This window comes from Natator depressus, chromosome 3, assembly GCF_965152275.1.
Source record: "Natator depressus isolate rNatDep1 chromosome 3, rNatDep2.hap1, whole genome shotgun sequence".
Taxonomy (NCBI): domain Eukaryota; kingdom Metazoa; phylum Chordata; order Testudines; family Cheloniidae; genus Natator; species Natator depressus.
In genome coordinates this window covers 152038263-152056708 of record NC_134236.1, presented here as the reverse complement: position 1 = coordinate 152056708, position 18446 = coordinate 152038263, and the positions used below count along the sequence as shown (strand labels likewise).

The following is an 18446-nucleotide window of genomic DNA, read 5'->3' as shown; positions in this document are numbered from 1 at the left end:
TGTGGGTGAACAGCAACTCTAAAAAAATCAGACCACTTTTATTTAGGTGAATATATATGGCTGTAGGTGCCTAATTTTAGGCACCCAAGATTGAAAATGTTGGCCTGTAATTCTGTTTATGATATTACCATTGTGAAAGTAGATAAAGCGAATTTGGATGCAGGCCTCTGGAAAGAACAGGAGTCAGGCTAACTCTAGCTTTAATAATGCAAGATCTGTAGAAGCGGGGATAGTGTGAAGCAACTGGAAAAGAACTGTGAAAGAGGCTGTTGTGACCTTGTATTAGATAAGAACAGAATGTAGACTATATGAGAAAAATAAGATATCATGAAGGAATATGTATAAACAATATGCAGCTGTTGCTTATTATTGTCTGTAATAAAGGTATAAATGCTTGCTCTAATTGTTTATCTTTAGAGAGACCTGCCTAGGTGGGGGAAACCCTGTGCACTCTCTCCCTCTGTGCAATTCCTTGAGATAATAAAGTGTATCTGACTTGCTGCACCCAACCTAAGAGTGAGAACTGTGTTTTTCTCAGACACCGTTAATTCCAAATTTTAAAACAAAAGATACAGAAACTAAGATTCCCTTCCTCCATCAAAAATATTTCATAGTTTCAATTAGAGATCAAAAAACATATTATTAGGAATAGAAATTTTGCAACCATATAGTCTATCAAAGTAATTAACATTAAAATAGAAAATACGTTATTTTAAAGCCACTAAAACTAATCCATACAAATCTTGATTATAATTTTACAAAAGCAAAGCATAATTCATATTAACAGTGCTGAACTGGAAAGTTGAAGTGACTGGGCCTCTGAAGCCCTCTGTAGCTCCATTGTCATGACCCTATTCACTCATTCCTATGTCAACAGGGCTGCAAAGGGTTCCCTGTGCTGCTGCAGGAGCTATTCAGCAACAGAGTGGCCTCTCTTGCAGCCGGTGGGCTCATCCCCTGCCTCCTCGCACTGCCAGCTGGAGGCCCCTGCTCTATTATCCCAACCTCCACATGTCCTCTGCAACATGGATCTCATGGATCTCATGCTGGGAGACAAGGAAGGGATTTGGATAATGCAGAGGTTCGGATAATAGGGTTTCGGATAAATAGGAATATGCAGTATATAAAAAGCAGAGTTCCTGGGAATAAGTTGGGAATGAACAGAGCTGCAGTCACTTTTCGAGTCTCCTGATAGGTTTGGTAACTATAGCCTTCCTTTCTGTGCTGTGCTGTATTAATATTTATCAAAGATTATTAATCAAAGATTGATTCAGCCTGATTATTTGACCTCTTATTAATAACAGACCTGAACTCAAATCCCTCATCATGACTATATTTCTTCATTCAAGAGAGAGTATGTTACCACATTTGCAAATATTAGATACTTTTTCAGCACAGCATGGATGAGATATTTTGATCATATCACATATAATATATTTGCATACCCTTTTTAGCTTTTAGTGTTTTCCTCCACAGCGTAGAAAAGATTCCATCTGTCCAGTCATTAGTTGCAGTATCAAGTTTGCCAAACATTTGAGGAGCAGTAATAGCTTTTGGGTTCATACGCATTTCTCTATGAGGACGCCCACACTCTGTCATTGCCTTCATCAGCATAGTTATAACTGTTGTTTTTCCAGATCCACTGGGTCCAAGTATCATCAGCCCATGGCGTACTTTATAAGTTTCATATAACTAATAAGAAAAAAGTGAATAATTTTGAAAAATTCATGCTTATTTTAAAAGGCTTATCTATTCAAGGGATACTATCATAGGACCTAATCACATCAGCCACACCATCAGAGGCTCGTTCACCTGCACATCTACCAATGTGATATGTGCCAGCAATGCCCTTCTGCCATGTACATTGGCCAAACCGGACAGTCACTACGCAAAAGAATAAATGTACACAAATCAGACGTCAAGAATTATAACATTCAAAAACCAGTCGGAGAACACTTCAACTTCCCTGGACACTGAATTACAGACCTAAAAGTTGCTGTTCTTCAACAAAAAAACTTCAAAAACAGACTCCAACGAGAAACTGCGGAACTGGAATTAATTTGCAAACTAGACACCATTAAATTAGGCTTGAATAAAGACTGGGAGTGGATAAGTCATTACACATGGGGAAACTATTTCCCCATGCTAATTTTTCCCCTACTGTTACTCATACCTTCTTGTCAATTGTTTGAAATGGGCCATCCTGATTATCACTACAAAAGTTTTTTTTTCTCCTACTGATAATAGCCCGCCTTAATTGATTAGTCTCATTAGAGTTGGTATGGCAACCTCCATTTTTTCATGTTCTCTGTATATATATATCTTCCTACTGTATTTTCCACTGCATGCATCTGATGAAGCGGGTTTTAGCGCATGAAAGTTTATGCCCAAATAAATGTGCCATAAGTACTCCTTGTTCTTTTTGCTGACACAGACTAACACGGCTACCACTCTGAAACCTGTCAAATATATTCGTAATTGCTACTCTTTGTGTAATGCTACTGACTAACCTGTAGCTCCTAAACTGATGAAAACCAAATGTGTTTATTGTGAAACATAGTTTCTTGAGGGGAGTCCTGTCTGACATCTTCAGAGCAGCTCAAAAATAACTTTACTATAACATATTTTTAAAAGAAATTTAATACTATTCACAGAGAAAAATGAATGTGAATACAAACAAGGTATAGCAAGAGAATAGTTAACCATTGCAGTTCTAAATAATGTAAATGTGTAAAGTACACATAAACAAAGAATACCTCCAGTTTTGTATCCTGGTGATCACAGGAATTTCTGTTATCACAGGGAGATTTCAATGGCAAAAACAGTTGGATTTAACCAAAACGCCTCCCGCTCCCCTCCAAGATTTGGATATACCACGTGATGGTAATACTAGCCCTTATATCATCAATATTAACTGAATACTTGTTTACCTTTTGATATTCTATGTGGAGTAACATTCATTGCTTGAGACTTAGTTTTAGCCCTAATCTTTTTAAGACAGGACAATGTGTCATCCATCTTGGTACTAAAATAAGACTCTTTTAAAGACCTAGCCAAAATCCTGGCCTGAACTTCAGAGCCAAAGGTCAAACTAAACAGCCAGTAAAGGTATTTTATCATAGCCATAGTCACATTGTAAATACTGAATCTGAGACACCATAAACTGCTTGGGACTCAAGTCCTTTTGCCTGTTTCCTTAAGAGGCTACCTAAAAATCTCAAGAAGGAGACTTTCTCTGTGAGGTAGTCTTAATCATAGCTACCGATAGGAGCCTGGAAAGGGAAAATTACTTATTCTATAATTTACTTTCTAGTGGCAGCATCTCCCACAATTCATTATGAATAGGCTATCCCTTTTCCCTGTGGAATTTGGCAGTGGTACAATTTTGCTCCCAAGGCCTCTTGGTGAGTTATTCCCAAGCTGTAGAGATACTCATATACCTGTCAGTTAAGAACATTATTAACCTTAAAATTGAACTAACTTTTACCTACATACATAACTCATACTCCAAAAAAAGAATCAATTACTTAATCATGGGGGATGTTACCACTAGAGAGGAAATTATTGGGTAAGAAAATTTCCACTCTAGCACATAGTATCCCCCACAATCTGTGACAAATGAAAAGCAGTGAGCAGTGAATTATGTGAGTTGGGAAGGAAAGAAACAGTCTGGATATCCAGAGCACTTGGCACATTGGATAAAAGAAGGCAAAGAAGAAGCCCAATCTTCTTGTCAAGATGATGTGCTTAAGATAGATCTTTAGTGGTCTAAGAACACCAGATTATGCCATAGCTTTTCTGTACAATGCTGTGGCTTTAGACAAAATAAGAGAAGGTCATCCTGACCTCCTGAGAGGCATGGAAAGATGCATTCACTTTTGGCAAGAAAGTCCTTACCTCCTTGTCATAGTACACATAATGAGATTCCTGCATGGATAAAGCTGCCGACTCCTAAACTCATCTAGGAGGCATGATAGCAACCAATAAACAGTTGTAGGTTCCATTTAGAAAAGACTGGTCTGACTGCAGGTCTAGCCAGTCTTATTGAGTTGAGAAATCTTGAGATTTGACGATCCTCTGCCAAGGAACCAGAGGACCCTGCATATAAAGATGCTACTTGTGGCCAACACCAGGCAAAGGTGCTGGGCTGGAGCTCCTTGTTCACACCATCATAAAGATAATCCAGAATAGCTGGAATACCAGAATTTTTGTTGTTTTCTTGACACCCTTAGCTAAACCTAGACCGGATATAGGAGTACGCCTTTAGCATCAAAAATAATCTGGAAGACAGTACAGTCCCAATTATTTTGGCTATCAACACTTACCTCTCAATAGCCATGCTGTTAGCTGGAGATGGTTTGAGTCTGGATGGAAGATAGTACCTTGGTAATGGATGTCCAGTCTCACTGACTGATACAGTGAGGATTCCATTGCCAGGTCTACCAGATCTGAGTAACATGATCTCCTCAGCCAGTGTGGAGACAAACCCTTACCTTCTTCTCATCTTATTTCCTGAATCACCTTCTCTAGAAGTATAAGAAGTGGAAATGTATAAAGCAAGCCCTGTTAGAGAGACCCTCTGTCCCCAGTGATCTGGGATCTGCTTGTCCAGTGAAATACTTTGGCAGCTTTCTGTTCTTGTGACTGGCAAACAGGTTGACCACTAGAAGGCCATAATTCTGTGAGATCAGGTTGAAGAATTCCTGATTCAGGCACCATTCTGAATTGTTGACAGCATGTTTGCTGAGCCAGTCTGCCTTCTGGTTCAGTTCTCCTTTGATGTGTATTGCCTTATGGAAGAGGGATTCTTCTCTGCACAGTCCATTATCTCAATTGCTTCTACACCCAAAGTAGAGCTCTGAGTTCCCCCTTGATTGATGAGGTATACCACAGTGGTAGAGTTGTCCGACTGGGCCAAAATGTCCTGGGCCTTTATGGTAGCTCTGGAACCTTCATATGGCTAGCCTGACAGCTCTGTGCTCCTAGAGTTTGATGGTCTGATTCCTTTCAATGGAGCTTCAATTGCCTTGTGCTATTCTGTGTCTCAGGTGTGCTCCTCTCCCCACTAGCCTAGCACCTGTTTTGAGTACCTGTGGGTGTCAAAGGCACAGGGGGAGACCCTTGCGGGCATTCTCTGGGATTCACCACTAGTTGAGAGAGTTCAGTACCATGCTTGGGATCAGCACCTGATACTGCATACGTTTCAATGACTGGATCTGTACTTTTAGGATAAAAGCCTGGAGACACCGGATATGGGACCTTGCTCATGGGGTGAATCCTATGCACGAAACCAGAAGGCCTAGTAGTTGGAGAAACTAAGCTATGGATGACCTTGTGTTCCTTACCAACATAGATATCAGATTCTAGATTTTCTGGAATCTGTCCTTTGGCAGCTCATTATCTCTCTCAGCCATTTGTCTGTGGTCAATACAGACCATTCTCCTGAGAAGCTGCAAATTCTACCTCCTAGATTCAGATCTGGGCAGAAGCACATTCACTCTTTTTCATAATAAACCCTAGGCAGTGGTGGTACCATTTCTGGCTTTGCTTTCTGATCCGCGATTCCAGGGTTTTCCCCAGTGAAATTAGAACCTGCTCTCTTTCCTCTGATACTTTTGTGAAGAGGGTGGACAAAAGGAGTATTTCTCTGTGTTAGTGAGCTTGTAGACTCTCCTTGATATGCTACATGGGGTGTGGAGGCACTGCTTCAGTTTGGCACTGTCTGCCATCATCTTACACAACTTTTCCCCAAACAGGAGAGAGCCTCTTGTGACACTACTCTATGTCAGCAACTTGTGCCAGTACTGATATAATCACTATACCTAACACACTTGTCATGATATATTCCCAAAAGGTGGCATGTAATATATCATTGTAAAACTAATAACTCACTGATTGTTACTATTCTTGCATGATGTATGTTGGAGGTGTGTCCAAAGAGTTATGGATGTGCATTAGAATTATGTTCAGCAAGCAATACATAAATCCAGTCTGCCCTAGACAATGGAATGTGTATTTGCTTGGCTGACCAGCTTGCTGTCAGGCAGAGAAAAAGAAGGCACATTTACAGAAATGATAAACAGAGCTATCAATCTAGCAAGTGAGGGAGATTAGCCTTTTGCGGGGATCTGAACCTCAAATTATAAGAAATTGAATCCACTGATCATATACCATATTACTGTATTATAAAAATGTATCAGGTAAGGTTTTTGTGAAATCTAATGACACACTTGCGATTAATATTACTGTAAAAATGTATTAATCATATGTGAGGAATAAAGTCTGTGATCAAACAAAGGGAGAAACAGGTTTCCTCCCAGACAGGAGGGAAGGCAGCTATCTATCTGTCTGTCTCCACTTAAATTAAGCAAGGTGTGATCAAAAACAATGGAAGCTTCATTTACATACAAATCAACAGGGGAATGGGAAGTCTACAGGAAGGGAAGAACAGCATGAGGTCATGAGTCTGGGGACAAATCAGAGAGTTTGGGAAGATATAAGGAGAGAGAAGAGAAGGTTACTCACCTTACAGTAACTGAGGTTCTTCGAGATGTGTGTCCCTGTGGGTGCTCCACTCCAGGTGACGGTGCATCCCGGCGCCGTTGATAGGAGATCTTCGGTAGCAGTGCCTGGTCAGGACACATGTGCTTAGCTGCTGTCTCGCGGTCTCTTTAGAGTCCCACACCCCCCTCGATTCCTTCTATACCATGGAGATGTCAGAATAGTACTCCAAAGAAGAGGGGAAGAGGGTGGGGAGTGGAGCACCCACAGGGACACACATCTTGAAGAACCTCAGTTACTGCAAGATGAGTAACCTTGTCTTCTTCTTCGAGTGGTGTCCCTGTGGGTGCTCCACTCCAGGTGAACGTGAAGCAGTACCCACTATGGCTGGTGGGACTTTGGAGTTGCGGCAGTGACCTTGTAGACAGTACTGTGTGGCCTACGATGGTGTCTGCCATGGTATCCTGTGTGATAGCATAATGTTTGGAAAATGTGTGGTCAGATGTCCATGTGGCCACCTTGCAGATATCAGTAATAGGTACGTCATGGAGGAAGGCAACGGATGTTGACATCGCCCGAGTAGAATGAGTTCTGATGCCCTCACATGGTTGGGCATTCTGAGTTCGGTAACAGAATCTGATGCAGTCAGAGATCCACTTGGAAAGTTGTTGCTTAGAGATAGTCGCACCCTTCGATCTCTCGGTAGTGGAGACAAATAGCCAAGGGGATTTACGAAACGGTTTAGTCCTGTCTAGATAAAAGGCGATTACCCGTATGACATCGAGGGTATGTAGAGCAGCTTTGTGCAGAGTCTTATGAGGTTTGGGCTAGAATGCAGGTAAGTATATCGGTTGGTTAAGGTGGAAGGTGGACACCGCCTTAGGGAGAAATTTAGGGTGGGGTCGCAAGGTAACTTTATCTTTAGAGAAGGTTGTGTAGGGAGGGTAGGCCATCAGGGTGCTTATTTCCCCTACTCTCCTTGCTGATGTTATGGCAACCAAGAAAGCTACCTTCAAAGACATGTGGAGAAGGGATGAGGTAGCTAAGGGCTCAAAGGGAGGTTTCATAAGACCGTGAAGAACTAGGCTGAGATTCCAGGCGGCTGCAAATGGATGAATCTCAGGGTAGAGATTTTGCAGGCCCGTGAGAAAGCGTTTTATTGTGGGGTGGGCAAAGAGTGACTATCCGTCCAGCAAATCATGGAAGGTGGTGAGGGCCACGAGATGTACTCTGATGGAGCTGAGCAAGAGCCAGTCCTGTTTTAGTTTCAAAAGGTAGTCTAGGATTTAGGGAGGGTCACGATGTGGGGCATCAAGCATTTATGGGAGCACCACATGGAGAAGCATTTCCACTTTTGCAAGTAAGTTTTATGAGTGGAGTCTCTTCTACTGTGCAGGAGGACATTCCGGACTTGCTCAGAACAGGCTAGTTTGGAACCATGAAGGAACCACGCTGTCGGGTGGAGTTTCTGGAGCTGCGGATGAAGAAGCCGGCCATTGTCCTGAGAAAGCAGATCTGGTCTGTTGGGGAGAGACCATGGAGGATGGATGGACATGCGTAGCATGTAAGGATACCATGTCTGTCTTGGCCAAGCCGGGGCAATAAGTATGACCTAGGCCTTGTCATCTCTGATCTTGCATAGAACCCGGTGTATCAGAGGAATCGATGGAAAGGTATACATGAAGGAGTTGTTCCACGGGATGAGGAACAGGTCCCCTAGGGATGCAGTCCCGAGTCCCGCTCTGGAGCAAAATAGGTGGCATTTGCGATTCTGGGTTGTGGCAAAGAGGTCTATCGATGGGGTGCCCCAGTGGGAGAAGAGCTGTCATAGTATCGTGGGATGTAATTCCCATTTGTGTTCCTCAGAGAAGTGTCTGCTGAGTGTGTTGGCAGTTGTTTTGTGACATCAGGGTATGTATGAAGTGGTAATTTCTATGTGGTGTTGTATGCACCAATTCCATAACCGGATGGCCTCCATGCACAGGGAGTTCGATCGTGCTCCCCAGTCTGTTGATGTAAAACATACATACTATATTGTCCGTAAGGACCCAGATAGATTTGTTCTTTATGAGGGGGAGAAAGTGAAGGCAGGTGTGTCTGACTGCTCTGAGCTCGAGGAGATTTATGTGCAGAAGCGTCTGACAGGGACCAGAGGCCCTGTGCCGTGTGTCCCCCCAGGTGCACTCTCCATCCGATCAGGGAAGCATCCGTGGTGAGCATGAGTGCTGGGGAGTGCTGCTGGAAGGGAATGCCCATGCGACGTTCTCTGGTCTTGTCCACCATCGTAGGGAAGCTAGTACATTCGTTGGAGGAGTTAGTATCATGCAGAAGCTGTGTCTGCTGGGTTTGAAGTTGGAGTTGAGCCAACCCTGAAGACATCTCATGTGCAGCCTGGTGTACTTGACCACGAAGGTGGTGGCTGCCATGTGGCCAAGAAGCTGTAGGCAAATTCTTGCCTGTATCCTGGGACAAACGGACAGTGTGAGTATGAGATGTGTAATAGCAAGGAATCTGTTGTGTGGGAGTGAGGCTCTGGTTCGAACCGAGTCCAGGTGAGCTCCGATGAAATCGATCCGCTCTGTGGGTGTCAGGGTGGATTTCTGAAAGTTTATTTGCAGACCTAAGCTGTGGAAGAGAGAGATGGCGAAACAGGTAGCTCGTAATGTCTCATCGTATGAGCTGCCTTTGATGAGGCTATCGTCTAGGTAGGGGAAAAGCATGGTTCTGTGTCTGTGGAGGTGGGCCACAACTACAGCTAGGGTCTTGGAGAATACTCTCGGTGCTGTGGAGAGTCCAAAAGGGAGTACCCTGTTTTGAAAATGGTTGTGTCCGAATGTGAATCGCAGGAAGTGTCTGTGTGCTGGATGAATGGATATGTGAAAATAGGCGTCCTGTAGGTTGAGGGCTGTGAACCAATCCCCTTGTTCCAGCGTGGGTATTATTGTGAGCAGTTGTGACCACCTTGAATTTCTGTACACGTATGAATATGTTCAGTCTCCATCCCCCGCTCTTCTTTTGGGTCAGAAAGTAGTGGGAGTAGAACACTTTTCCTCGATGTTGTGTCAGCACAGGTTCCACTGCACCTAGCTATAGAAGATGAACCACTTCTACGTGAAGTAGGTGCTCGTGAGAGGGGTCCCTGAAGAGGGACAGGGAAGGGTAGGAGGGTAGGATATAAAAGGGATGGAATAACTGGACTGAACTATTTCCAGGACCCAATGGTCCTGTGTGATCTGCTGCCAGGCATGGTGGAAAACCTGGAGGCGGTGGCCAAATGGGCAAATAGGTGGTGGAGTCAAGGGGTGGTTGCGCAGACCCTCAACCAACACTTCAAAATTGTTGTTTGTTTCTTGATGGGTGGGAGGTAGCTGGTTGGGCCTGGTTTTGTCTGCACCAAGGAGGTCTAGCGCAATTCCTGGCTATATCGTATGGTCTGGGCTGGGGCTGGTGATGTTGTTGTGTGCGTGGACTCTGATAAGGTTGATACCATTGTCTCCTGGGAAGTGATAGGTAGATGCCCACGGTGCGCAGGGTTGCTCTAGAGTCTTTCATAGTGTGAAGGACTTCGTCCATTTTTTTGGAAAAAAAGCTTATATTTATCAAAGGGGAGGTCCTCCACTTTTCTCAGCAGGTCTTTGGGGACACTGGATGTAGACAGCCAGGAAGATCTGTGCATAACCACCTCAGTTGCAGTAGTGTGGGCTGCTGTGTCCGCCATGTCCAGAGATGTTTGTAGGGCCATACTGGAGACCAACTGGCCCTCGACAAGGGTGGACTTAAAGTCTGCTCTCCTGTCCTCTGGGATATGGGAGGTAAAATCAAAAAGCTTATTGTAATTGTCGAAGTTGTAGCTTGCAAGTAGGGCGGAATAGTTTGCAATTCTGAATTGCGAAGTGGAAGAGGTATAGACCTTGCAGCCCAAGAGGTCAAGGCGTTTGAGGTCCTTGTCTTGCGGCATGGGCCGGTAGTGCAGCTGTTTCGTCCTGTGTGTCGCTGCATCCACTACAAGAGAATTCAGTTGTGAATGGGAAAATAAGAAGTCTACATCCTTAGCAGGAACATAATATTTACTTTCAGCCTTTTGCAAGTTGGTGGGATAGAGGCTGGGGTCTGCCAGAGGGTGTCAGCTGGTTCTAGGAATGCTTCATTTATGGGGAGCGCAATCTTTGAGGGTGCAGAGGGTTGGAGGATTTTGAGGAGTCTGTGCTATGTCTCCTGGACCTCCTCTAAAGGGATGTCCTGGTTGAGTGCCTCCCTCTTGAAAAGTTCCTGGAATTGCTTAAAGTTGTCCACATTCTGTGGCATGAGGTATGAGGGCTCCGTCTGGAGCTAATGGAGAGTTAGGAGTTGGTGAATCAGGGTATGGTTCATAGCCCACCTCTTCGGGGGTGGGGGGGCATGCAGGCGCTCTAGAAGTAGACGGAGCTGGAGATAGGGGCGCAGAAAAAGTTTGTGGTCTGGTGGAAGAATCATGAGGATGAGTGGCAGCAGGAGCCAGCCAAGGGTATCACTGAGGACAAAGCATGGGATAAGAGAAGTGAGGTCCTGCCCACAGGGGAGCAAAGTAGGGAAACTGAGGCTGGTGCTTGTAAGCCATGACCTGAGGTGTAAATGGTTCCGGTGGAGGAGGAGATGCAGATGGGGAGAACTCCATCTGCTGCTGCATATCGGGCTTGCTGTCAGTGAAGGTAGCCAGGTCAGGTGGGGAGAGCAGCTGGTCAAAGAGTGAACACGGTGTGTCAAGGAACGGAGAGTCAGGCTCAGGGGCCACTGAGATGTCCTGATTTAAGAATTGCTGCTGCTCCCTGGGCTGTGATCTTGCTGAGCGTGATAGGTGCTCAGAAGCCCGTATTGACTTCTGTTTTGCTTCCGCCGGTGCCGCAGGCTGTTTGTAGGCACCCTGCGGGAGGTTCACTCCAGCTGCTGGAATGGTAGGCAGGCTCAGTGCCGACGTTCTTGTCAGCACTGGGTCTATTTTCAGTGCTGAGGAGACCGGTGCCAAGGAGACCTTCCTGCTATGGGAATTTGGGTCCCTGACACTGCACTCCACGGGAGCTGTGGCTGAGGTGCTGGGACAGTCAGAGGCGCCTGCCTTCAGCGCTGTCAGCACTGAGGGTAAGGATCTCGCAGGAGATCCTTTACCCTTTTGAAAGTCTCTGGATGGAGACAGTTGGGCTTCCTGCCTCTTTGCTTGAGAGGGTGAAGCTGCTCTCCCAATCGGTTCAGACCTGGCCAGGGAGCATGAGGGAGAGGGTTTGTTATGCCCATCTCCACAGGTGGCTGTAGGGATTTCTCCATCAGGAGCATTTTCAGCCACAGGTCCCTGTCACGACGAGCCCTGGTTTTCAGGCTGATACAATGGACACACTTGGCAGGGACGTGTGTCTCGGTGAGGCACTCCACACAGCGTGAGTGTCTGTCGGACCGTGGTATAGACTCTTGACAGGAGGCACATTTTTTAAATCCTGAAGACCCTGGTATTATTGCACTAGGAATGCCAGGGGAGTGTGTCTAAATGAGAGATGAACTTGAGGAAAAAAGGGGTTTTTTTTGTTTTTGTTTTTTTTCAAATAGGTAACTGTTCAAAGGAAGGGAAATAACTGGGATGTTTCTAACTAACTATTTCTATGTCTTTGTACTTGTTTCCTTCAGTGACCAGGGAAGAGGTTCAGCACTGCCCTGAGTCCTGTCTTCAGCTGAGGCCAGTTGAGAAGGAACTGAGGGGGGTGCGGGACGCATGCGCTCAGGCAGACCCTAACGAGACCGTGAGACAGAAGCTGAGCGCGGGCGTCCCGACCAGGCACTGCTACCGAAGATCTCCGATCAGTGGCACAAGGACACACCGTCACCTGGAGTGGAGCACCCACAGGGACAGCACTCGAAGAAGTGCTGAATTGCACACACAAGAAGAAGAAATCATCCTGGAATCCATCACTGAACAGACACAAGGGGTCAGAGCTCTTGAAAACTGAGAAAGATGGATTCTTCAGCTACAGGGATGAAGTCTCTGGGAACTGAATATAGGTGAGAAACCAGATAAGGCAAATATCTTTCACTTAGAAAGACAAGGAAAACCAGCACATTATACTTCTGTGTAAGTACCTGACTAAGAGAAAGTCAGACATTGCTAGAAAGAAAAAAGAGACTGGTAAGAAATATACCTAGAACCAAGCTGCAGCTTGTTGAGTAAAGTGTTAGGCACTAGAAAGTGTATTTTACTTTTGTTCGCTTGTGACCATTTTGTCTTTATCCCTTGTACTCCCTTAAAGCCCCATCTCTTTTTGTTAATAAACTTTTTTTTAACTTTGATCTAAAACAACGCAGTGCTGTATTTGAATTGAAGTAATTGTTAACTCCACTTAAAGTGATAAACTGCTTTTGTTTCTTTAAAAGGATGAATAGACCTTATTACTCCTCTGAAAGTTCCAGGAAAGGGCTGGACATTTCAGGGCAGACAATCTGGGGGAAATCTGGGACTAGAGGTGTGATGTGGTCAATTGACTAGCAGTAACAAAGGCTGGTGGAGACCAGACTTTGGTTGTGGTGTAACAAGCAGGCTGCTGGAGTCAGCTTTGCTGAACCAGGCTTGCTTAACATACAGACACTTAGGCCTGGGATACACTGGGGGCGGGGAAGGGTTTTCGAACTAAGATACGCACCTTCCGCTACGCTATTCGCGTAGCTGAAGTCGAAGTATCTTAGTTCAAGTTACCTGGCCGTTCTCACGGAGGTAAGTTGATCGCGGCGGCTCCCCTGTTGACTCCACTTACTCCTCCTGCCGAGGTGGAGTACAGTCGTCGATTCGGGAATCAATTTATCGCATCTAGACGAGATGCAATAAATCGATCCTTGATAAATCGATCACTACCTGCCAAGCTGGCGGGTAGTGAAGACGTACCCTCAGTGTATGCTTGTGTGCTGGCTGTGAGCATCCAGACAAGGAACTACAGCAGCAGATCATTTTAAGGAACTCAGGGTTATAGGACAAGCAGTGACACAACATCTCATTTGTCTGAATTGCACCCCAAAACATGACACCTTTGAATTTGGATGAGCACAGGATGTGAGTGTCATGGGGGTCTGCAGTCTGGAGGCGTAGCCAAATGAGGTTGCTGGCTTCTGAGCTGGAAGTTGTGGCCCTGACTGAGAATCTCATTGCATCCACTGAGGCATTTACTACAAAGGCTGTTGCTAGGGATATTTTCTTCAGGGTAGGCTAGAAGTCAGGATGGCCCCTGTCTTTCATTGATTTAAGGTCATCCAGCTTGAATTCTGTGGTTCTCGCAAAGCAGGTAATGGCCAGGGATGCTCTAACGGTGGCTGAGGAAGCCTCAGGGTGGCTCTCACTTTTTTGGCAGTTATTTCTTTGGGAAAAAATCCCGCTTTGGATGGGATTATCATATCTTTTGCTAAAGATGTCACTACAGTATTGACCTTTGGTTTATTCTGTGCTTGTTTGAGCTCTTACATTTCATAGTATCTAAGTGTTTATCCCACTAGGTATTTCTCATTCCTCACTGATTATGCCCACAAAGGAGGGGTGCAGCAAGATGGCTGTATCATGCAGAGATTTGGAAGGCAGGTATTTACCCTTAGGCCTGTCATCATGTGCCTAAATGGCAGATACAACCTTTCTGTACATAATCTCAAATTTATCAGGGAGAAAAAAACCCTTGCAGCTTTTTTCCATGGCCTGCTCAGAGCTAGAATCTTAGAGTACTCCTTCCTCAGTAGAGGAGATGGCTCCAGAGTCAGAGGATAAACACCATCTAGATTTGTCCCCCCCCCCCCCTTTAAAATTCTTTTTGGGGATTTTTGGACTTTTTCACCTACTTTGCAGGAGTTGTCACTTGGCTGTGACTGCATAGGATCTCTCTTTATTTAGTGTCTTGATCTTTCTGGATATATCTCCAGCTGTGCCCTCCCCCTCAGGGTCCCATTTCCCTGCCTGGGGATGGGAATCTCATTACTTGAGTCCCCAGATTTGTACTGGGAAGCAGGGGAGCTCTGTAGGAACCCTGCTTTTTCCCCCAGGGAGCTGTGTACTCACTTTGGTGGGAGGGTGGACATGGTGCCCCCTAAGGTTATTTTTCTTCCAGCTCACCTCTGCCCTGGGACATACCCCCTGAGCTGGCCAGATGGTGTCCTCCTCATCCTTGGATTGTCTCTGTGATATGCTCTGTATTTCCTGATTAGGTTTTTCTGCACTGGAGTTGTGGCTCCTTGTGGGAAGGCGACAAATCTGACTCTAAGACCCTGCTCTGGCATTGTGAGAGTTGGTCGGCTGTGATCAGGCAGAGTATATTTCACCCTCTGAAGAGCCCATAATTCCTGCCTCACACATGGAATATTGTTTTGATTTAGCCTGGTGTTTGCAGGAGAGCTATGCCATGCCAGGGTGGGAGACGGGGGGAGGCAAGGAGTCCAGTACGGAGGTCCTGAAGTAATGCATCTGAGTGGCTGATACCACCAGACTGCTATTTATATGATCCAGGAGAGGAGGAGGAGAAACGGAAATTTAATGGCTGCACACAACTACTCCAAAAAATATATTGAAGTCAAAGCTGGCATAGAAATAGTTGGGAGCAAAGCAAACTATCACTCATGGGCAACATGTGAGCTGCCATTGTCGGAGGCTATCCCCCGGTCCCTCTGCTTCTGCCAGAGGCCCCGCCACCCCTCTGCCTCCTTCCTCGCCCCTTCAGCTCCCCTCCCTGCTCCCCATGGCTACTGGCCCTGCCGCCCCAGCCCTGGGCTGCCCTGCCCAAGCACCCCAGCCCCACAAGCACAGGGCGGGAAGCCCCAGCGCCTCCAGCCCCCTTCCCACCCCCAAGCACAGTGCTCCACGGCCCCAGCCCCCCAAGCACAGGGCACTGCAGCCCCAGCCCCTCCCAGCCCCCCCGAGCACAGGGCACCGCGGCCCCAGCCCTGGACACTGAGGTCCCAGTGCTGGGTGGCCCGAGCACCTGGCTGGCAGCCCCAGCACCCTGAGCCCCGGGCACCGCGGCCCCAGTGCCCCCAGCATCCCCAAGGACAGGGCAGACAGCCCAGGCACCTCCAACCCCCCCGAGTGCCAGGTGCCGTGGACCCAGCCCCCAAGCCAAGCACAGGGCATCACAGCCCCAGCCCCCACAGGCACAGACCAGGCACAGCTCCATCACCTCCAGTCCCCCCAAGCACTGGAGCACCCAGGCACCTCAGCCCCAGCCTCAGCACCCCTAGGCCCCCTGAGCAAAGGGTGGGCAGCCCCAGCACCCACATCCCCCACCCTCCCCCCGAGCACTGGGCACCTCAGCCCCAGCCCCCAGAGCGCCGGCTGCTGTGGCCCCAGCCCCCCAGAGGAGTGGGATCTGCGGCCCCAGTGCTGGGCAGCCTGAGAGCCAGGCAGCACAGCTCCAGCGCCCCCAGCCTCAGAGTGCCGGGTAGTGCAGCCCCAGTGCCTGGGGGCCCCCAGCACTGGGCAGCCCCAGCCACCCCAAGTCCCGGCTCCCAGCCATCTGCCTTTGTCCCATCCCCAGCCTCAGCATGCTTCCGGGAAGAGGAGCAGCCTGCCTGGGCTGGGGCCAAGGGGGAAGCAGCAAGCAGGAGGGGGCCTCAGGGCAGAGTGTGGGCAGGGCTGTTTGGGGAAGCTTAGCCTCCCCCAGCCTACGATATGCGCTGCCCATGATATCACTGAATTGTTGCTGTGGAGGCAGAAGATCTGGATATAAACCAAAGAAGGGGGAGTGATCAGCTGGGGCTGTGTTACAGTGTTGAACTGATCCTGGAAACAGGAGACAGGAGGGGAATAGACCCATATATCTGAGAAGTGCTGGAGATGCTGGGCTGCAGAAAAGGATTTCTTACTTATCTCTGTATAAACCAATTATGGTATAACTAGATTGAAATGGAGCCCTTCTGTGGCTCTGTTGTGAGTATATACTCCTTGTGCTCAACTGTTCAGTTAATGAAAATAGGTCAATGATCCTTCTCACCTCTGAGACACAGATCCCTATTCCCTGACAGATTGAGAATCCACAGGCTCAGAATCAGAAAGGCACAATTTAATCCTAGAGCCCTCAGAAAGAACTATGGACTACTTCCAAATTCCACAAGGAAGAGGCATATCCCATTCATTATGAACTGAGGAGAATGCGATGTGCAAAAATAGATTATTCACATACAGAATTCAAGAGCATCTATTACAATCTATAGCTTGTCTGAAGGCTTTGAGAGATAAGATGCTCTACCTGAATAAGCTTAAGATTCCAAGGTGGATGATTAATCAATCCTGTCTCTTCAACCTGGTTGGATACTGCAGCCTGTAGTTCAGCATATGTACTACTGTCCAACTGTAGCCCAGGGAAGAGGTCATTGATGAGACTAAGAAATAAGGGCTCATCTTCATCTACCTGAAAAATGAAAAAATGAAAAAAATTTAAAGCACAACTAGGGATAGTAAAGTTTTCTTTTCTCATAAGTCAAAATGAATCATTATGTTACAATAATGAGCATTAAACAATTTAGTAGCTGATTTCAAAATAACATGCTGATTATGCCCCTAAATTCAGGCTACCAAAAAAGAAGGAACATCATTTAAGTAGATGCACACCAACTTTTGAGTATGCCTAATTATGTATATTTTAGATGTGTACCCATGTACACAAGTATGCATCATTGAGCAGGCTGACTATAAAGAGCAATCTAGTTAAGTGAGCACTCAAGTTAATCTGTTCATTTATACCATGTTCATCACCCTGTGCACACTTAATTTAGTAAGGAAAACAACATACTGCCCATGCACAGCACAGTAGTGTTTTGTTTATGATCTCAAGCATTTTAAGCATTGTTTTCAAATTTGCTAAGCACATTCTGCTCATTGAGCTACTTGCCAGTCTGAATTTTAAAAATGAAGTTTAGGAGTGTTTGAGATTTTTTAAAAAACCATATAAAAAACTTTCAACTGTGAAAAAAGGTAGGACATTCACCCATACACTACTGAAATCTTAAACTGACAGATTCTCACCAGTTTAGAGAGGTTCATATCCCTTAGTCCTCTCATAACAGTACTCAATTCACTATCATCTGGTCTGGCCCTCTTTTGAGATCCAAGAGTCCTTAATACGGAAAGGATATTCCTCAGCCCAAAGTCATAATGAACCTAAAAAGGGGAAAAAATAGCTTACATACCAATAACTGGAAGTCTCCAGATTTATTTCCTCAATAGATCTATACTCAGTTTTGCGCTAAGCCATGCAGGCCTGGGCCTATTAAAAAAATTAGTCAAACCAGTGTTATCTGACTCAGTCAATGCACAATGACTATAGCATGAGTCTACTCTCACCGAAATTAGTGTAAATGAAGAATGATTTCATTTAAATAATTAAAAAAAGAGAATTAGGCCTTCTCAGCAAAGTTCTCTTCTGCTGTAAATTGGTGCCGCTTCAATGATTTCACCAGTGTTCACAACCTCTAAGGCTAGACTATGGTACTTACACTGTAGCCCTGCCTAGTGGGCAGGACAGAACCATGCCATTCAGGAGGAGCACCAGTGAGATTATACTTCAGATTGCTCCCTCTGATGCACTTATCTGTCCCCAAAGTCTAGTATAGGGGAGTATTGTACTCAAAGAGTAGTTATCAATGGTTTGCTGTCAAATTGGAAGGGTATACCTAGTGGGGTCCTGCAGGGTCATTCCTGGGTCTGGGTCTATTAAATGAGGTTACTCAACCTGTGAAGTAACTGAGGTTCTTCGAGATGTGTCCGCCTCTGGGTGCTCCAGTTGTAGGTGCGGCAGTACCCCCTGCATCTGGGATTGGAGATCTTCATCAGCCATGCACATCGGACAACACATGAACACCTCCCCTCTCTTGCGCAGTGCATGTGACGTATATATAGCGGTGTAGGTCCAATAGCCTCCAGTTCCTTCTCTGCCACAAAGAGTATGCTTTTTTTGCCTATGAAG

The 18446-nt window shown here is 46.0% G+C and overlaps 1 protein-coding gene across 1 annotated transcript in view; it reads right to left on the bottom strand.

Annotated features, from left to right (window-relative positions):
* DNAH8 (dynein axonemal heavy chain 8) overlaps window positions 1-18446 on the bottom strand; it is a 577557-nt gene that overhangs the window by 181124 nt on the left and 377987 nt on the right. The window contains exons 47-49 of the mRNA XM_074949111.1: window positions 17507-17641; window positions 16731-16892; window positions 1446-1692 (exon numbers count right to left, since the gene is read on the bottom strand). Coding sequence (XP_074805212.1) covers window positions 1446-1692; window positions 16731-16892; window positions 17507-17641 — 544 coding nt within the window. The remainder of the gene's footprint in view (window positions 1-1445; window positions 1693-16730; window positions 16893-17506; window positions 17642-18446) is intronic.